General features: G+C 36.6%; 1 protein-coding gene across 1 annotated transcript in view; it reads right to left on the minus strand.

Annotated features, from left to right (window-relative positions):
* The window catches only part of LOC104277017 (inositol hexakisphosphate and diphosphoinositol-pentakisphosphate kinase 2-like), a gene marked incomplete at its 5' end in the record, with an annotated part of 33,807 nt that overhangs the window by 16,115 nt on the left and 11,692 nt on the right, over nt 1-6,000 (minus strand). The window contains 4 exons of the mRNA XM_009873526.1: nt 868-995; nt 2,504-2,727; nt 3,760-3,901; nt 5,736-5,918. Coding sequence (XP_009871828.1) covers nt 868-995; nt 2,504-2,727; nt 3,760-3,901; nt 5,736-5,918 — 677 coding nt within the window. The remainder of the gene's footprint in view (nt 1-867; nt 996-2,503; nt 2,728-3,759; nt 3,902-5,735; nt 5,919-6,000) is intronic.

Genomic DNA, 6,000 nt, shown 5'->3' on the forward strand with positions numbered 1-6,000 from the left:
TTGAATGTCTTCAGAGAAGGAGACTCCACAACCTCCCTGGGCAGCCTGTGCCAGTGCTCTGTCACCCTCACAGGGAAAAAGTTTCTCATCATGTTTTTGTGGAACCTCCTATGTTCCAGCTTGTACCCACTGCCCCTTGTCCTGTCACTGGACATCACTGAAAAGAGCCTGGCTCTGTCCTTCTGACACTCCCCCTTGACGTATTTATAAACACTAACGAGGTCACCCCTCAGCCTCCTCTTCTCCAAGCTAGAGACTCAGCTCCTTCAGCCTTTCCTCATAAGGGAGATGTTCCACTCCTTTCATCATCTCTGTGGCTCTGTGCTGGACTCTCTCAAGCAGTTCCCTGTCTCTCTTGAGCTGAGGGGCCCAGAACTGGACACAATATTCCAGATGTGGCCTCACCAGGGCAGAGTAGAGGGGCAGGAGGACCTCTCTTGACCTACTAGCTACTCCCCTTCTAATATACCCCAGGATGCCATTGGCCTTCTTGGCCATGAGGGCACATTGCTGGCTCATGGTCATCCTGCTGTCCACCAGAACCCCCAGGTCCCTTTGCCCTACGCTGCTCTCCAACCGCTCAGTCCCCGACGTATACTGGTACATGGGGTTGCTCTTTCCCACTTGCCCTTCTTGTATTTCATTAAATTTCTCCCCACCCAACTCTCCAGCCTGTCCAGGTCTCTCTGAATGGCAGCACAGCCTTCTGGTGTGTCAGCCACTCATCCCAGTCTTGTGACGTCAGCAAACTTGCACATATTTAAAATCACTATGAGATGGTAATGCCTTTCAATTATGAAAGCTACAGTATATCTCCATTAAGTCTTACAGAAATTATTGAAACAATGTAAAAAATAAAAAGCTTACAGAGGATGAAGCTTATTTACAGTATCATCATCTTGAGTTCTCTGAAGGTCAGAACGGATTTTTCTAACTAGAGGAGTGCAGTAACCTTTGGCAATCTCTAGTTTCTCAGCCTTAGAAATACCATATTCCTGTGTAAGAAGAAACTGACTTTCAAATTTCAGTTAAAGATTAAAACACCTTCTAATTTAAAGCTGGTATATTAAAGCCAGTTAGTAATCTATTACTTTGCTCTGGCTGCAGATTGTTTTGTTTAACATTTTTGTTAGATTTGATTACTGATATCCCTTCATGCAATAACTGTTTTGCCTTTTGGCTGTTTGATTTAACACTGAAAAACACCTTTTCATTCACTAGTTAAAGCACAAAAGTGGATTCAGCTTCTGGAATGATGAAGCTCTTTTTCTTGAGCAAAATTAGTGACTTATACCTTCTCCCTGCCCAGGATTTAGACAACTTTTTTATTTTTTTAAAACAGGCAATAAAAAGACATGGATACATTAGCTACTTAATATGTCTATCTTTGCTTGGGGTAAAGCACCTTGGACAAGATCTACTATTCACCTCAAATCATACTGAAAATGGCAGTGACATACAACTGAAAAACGCTGTGTCTATTACAGTATTTACATTTAAATATCTTCTCTCCTAGAAGTTGTGTGTTCTTGTGCCACACACAATAGGACATGAATATTCTGGTTACTCTAAGCACCTTTCCTTCACATTAGGTAGGCTTACAAAGTTTTCTTTTCAGTAGGTGTCCTCATGTTTACTTACTCTTGTCTAACACTACATTCAAAATATAACCTTAATAGACCCATACAGCACATCACATACTTAGTATCATTGCTCTTTTTGTCCTCCTTGCTGTTGAGGAGTTTCAGAGACGTGCACAGTAAGAACTGTCCTCGCTTGCCGCATACAACACGGATAATACCTCTGTTACAACAGTGCTCTGCAACTGCAGGGACACCTTGCAAGAGCTTTAGTTTGTTCAGTCCCGTTATCAGAAAACAATTCTGTATCCTGCAGCCTACATATTTTAGAGCTGACCTGAGTTTAACAGACTACAATACATTATCAAAGTTTAACTTGTCTGCTTATGGCCTGAAATTCTATGAAGCTTAATGTGACATGTTTTTATCAGGGAGTGTTAGCATTTTGAAGCAGCAGAAAGGTCATTATAATTTTTAATCACTTAAAACAATTGAAATTAGATAGATTAGGATTAACAGTGTCATTTGCAAAGAGTCTGAAACTGAAATTTCTATAGCAGGAAGAACGGATTTAAATGCATTTTCAGAATACACAGTTGTTCACAGGGGCACCACTTAATTCTATGAAGAATGCCTGAGATGAAACACTTTATTTTAATACACTGCAGTAAAGGATGCAGAAACATTCACAGATTAGATTGCTAGGAAAAAATCACTTTGAATGTAGCTTAATGAATTACAAATCAATTTTTTTCTTACAAAAAATAATCAGTTTGCTACTGGAAAATAAGAGGTAATATTAAAATTTCTATTCCTGCAAAATTCAGGAATCTTCAATAAAAAAGACAGAGCAGACTTTTCTACAAAAATTGAAAAAGCATTTATTCTAAAATTTATTCTATTCAATAACTGAAAATGCTTACCTGAGGGATCACAATGTCAGCTAAAGCCTTTGAAAGCCTGTATAATTCCATTGTGTTTTCTAATTTTAAGGAGCCATTGTGCTGCACATCATATTTTATACAGTCATAAATATCAGGGATTTTGCTGATATCGTATCTTCCATTTTTTGTTTTAAAGTCTTTTTCCAGCTTGGCCCACCTGCGCAGCATCAGTTCGAGTGTTTCACTGTGGTACAGCTGAATATCTGGATAGATACGTATCTCATATAAGTAAACAAGACCATCAAAGCAACAAAAGACAAATTTTAATTACATGGCTATAGCTGGAGGGATAAAAGGGATCAAATAAGTTAAATGCATTACTTCTAAGAAGAGGGAACAGATGTGCATATGTCTAATTTTGCTGCTGAAAGCATCACAGCTACAGAGTTACATCGAGAGAGTAACATGCTTTGCTGCAGAAATGCACCACTGGCCCTTTAACCAAAGCTACAGCACCAAGAATAAAATGTTATACAGTACAGATCATATATTTGGAAAAAAAAAAAAGGCGGTAAGAAAATTCTAGGAGGGAAGAGCAGAACAACATCTCTGTTCGAGAACAGACCACACATCTCATTTGTCTCTCCTGCATGTGTCAAAACCAAGACCCAAAAGACTGGTAGAAACAACAGATTGTGCCCACCTCAGGACAGGAGATTAGGCCACCAGTTCTATGTACAGGTGGCACTTGTACTGAAGCAATTTGCATACTATACACTGCAGAGAACAGGGATAGCAAGTACTCCAGTACTTAGCTAGTACCAGAAAAAGCACTGTGGTCACTTCCACCTCTAGTTTTCCTGCATCGTTGGTTCACCACTATTAATGTTGAATATCATCCTGTGAAATACTACTACATATCATACAGCAACAAATCTTCAGCAAAGATACTTTAGTATAAAAATGTACTTATGTAACTCAGCTTTAGTACCACCTGCTTTTTCTCTTACTTTTTTTGACTGCTGAGCTTCAAATAATTAAAACAAGAATTTCTGCAAATGTTTGAGGACCACCCTGAACTTCTTATCCAAAGAGCCCTTACCTGCAATATAAATACATGTTTCTTCTGCTTTTTACTTCAAAATTATGCATGCAGAATCAAATTGAAAAAATCCCTAAACTATTGTTGATTAAAGTCCTGACAAAAGTGAGATTAATGAAGAAAAGTTACGTTACAATTCTTCCTCAGATGCAAACAAGAGAAACTAAATGCAAATATAAAAATGTTTAAGCACCTGCAGACTTCGGATCTTCCATTCTTTGTCTGATCTGAGAAGTCAAGCTCTGGATCAAGGAATAGACCTTGTCACATGTCTTTACAGGATTTTTAATAACTTGCATGGATTTTATCAGTGAGATGCTTCCAGATGGAGTAAGCTGCAATTTGAGATAAACATGGAATTAGCTAAACAATCTGACTAGACCTGAAATAACTGGGGAAATAAGAAAGAACATATGGCAGATTCCAAGTGTTGGAGAAAAAGCATTCAAGCAGATGGCTATTAATTTTTGAAACCATTTGTTAATTATCTACTCACTTTGACACATTAAGAAAACAAAATATACTGAAAGGTAAAACTCCTTTTTTGTTCCAAGACATGAAAAAGGGTAAGACATTTAAAACTTCGTACATACTTAGCAACTTTCCATAATTTCATTTCATGGAATTATCGTATGCAAAAACTTTCAAAAAACCCCTGTAGTAACTGTAATCATTTAGGCTACATGCCTCACAAAATACTTTTAGTTCAATTAAATACTCTCCTCAGTATAACTGGAAGAATCACATTTGTAATAGTAACTGATATATGCAAAAAGTTTGACTTTTCCTGCTTTAGTTTTTTATTTCTAGAGACTGCAGCACAGAAAACCAAAAAGAAACCCTTTAAATGCACATATATCAAAAACATACAAGATGTCATTCAGCGCTGATTTAATCACAGAGATTGTAGGACCTACAAATTATCGCCCTCAAACTGAGTGTAACTATAGCAATATAGTAGATAGTCATGTAAGTGAGGCTTAGCCTTATTTTTTCACAAAGTCTGCATAATCCAAATGCAGTAAACAATTATATTAAACAATAATTTATATATATAACATACACACATAATTGCACTTTCCCCAGTTTCCTCAAATGAAAAGCATAACTTGGATATTGAAAATTTCTGCCCTTTACCTAATAACGCACAGTTCCTTCCTCCCTATTACGATCATGAAAGGTGCTCTGGCACAGAAGAAAATACATACTGTTTTAATAAGTTAAAAACATAAATAAACAAAGTTACCAATTTTATACAGACAAAGTTATTGTAACTTCTAGAATCCCAAAGTTACTTTCCATGACTTAAAGAGTGTCTTTTATTAGTTCCAGCCACATTTCAATGGGGAATATAAATAAATTCTCGAGAACTTCGTGCCCTTTCAGTTTACTAAGTACCACTGGCTCCACTGCTGGCAGTGGTCTGGATGACAATTTAATGTCTATGTTTAAATGAATCCACATAGAGGGTAATAAAATTATTTTTCACTAATTTGCTCTCAATATCTTTTATAAGATAGCACTTTAAGTTTAAACCTCATTTGAGGACTTTTATTTAGTTGTTACACCAGATAGAGTAAGGGTAATTGAAACAGAAGTTTCTTAACAATAACAAAAATTACTTAAATTTAAAACCAGCAACAGTCATTTGTGTTCTGTACTATGTCAGCACAAACTATATTAATATGCACTAATTTAGCACATTAGATATTTTCTTTCACTGATTAAAAAGTATTCTACTTGTTTTCAGCATTTTAGTAGAGTTGGAAAAAAAAATGCCCTGTAGCAGATTACATATTGAAACAACAGCAGTAGGCAGGCAATACTTTTTGTAAAACCACACCCTGTTGAAGTAAAGATTACAAAAAGTGTAAATAATGTTTCGTTTCTTGAATAATGAAAATATTTTTAATAGAACAGTGAAAAAAGATTTACAAGTGAAGTCCCTATCTATTTCTACTTCAAAGTTTGTTTCTGATTCTGATTACTCAAATAGCAAGATAACTCAAAATATCTAACATTGTGATTGATACAGCTGCCTTTGTGATCCAAACTATTTGCAAACACACATGATTTTTCAAAATAAATACATAAAATCACTGCTCCTTACTTTTATACAAGAATTTACATGGCCATTTATTTTAGCTCATAGGAAACTAATACGCTAACCTTATCGTAGTCATCAGCAGTAAATTCTCTGTCTCTCTGGAGAATTTCATGCAGCCTTGCTTTAACACGATGCTGGCAGCTGCTTAAAGAATCACTGTCGCTGTCCAGCAGACCATTCATATTGGCACTTTTTACCATCTGGACAAGAATAGGAGTCAGCTCTCCCTCTAAGGCAAGTAGTCCCTGAAGCAAATAATACAAACAGGCACACAGATGAAGACGAGAATACAAGAGTATCTTAAACTGCCCCCCCCCCCCCCCACCC

Source organism: Apaloderma vittatum, unplaced genomic scaffold, assembly GCF_000703405.1.
Source record: "Apaloderma vittatum isolate BGI_N311 unplaced genomic scaffold, ASM70340v1 scaffold20937, whole genome shotgun sequence".
NCBI lineage: Eukaryota > Metazoa > Chordata > Aves > Trogoniformes > Trogonidae > Apaloderma > Apaloderma vittatum.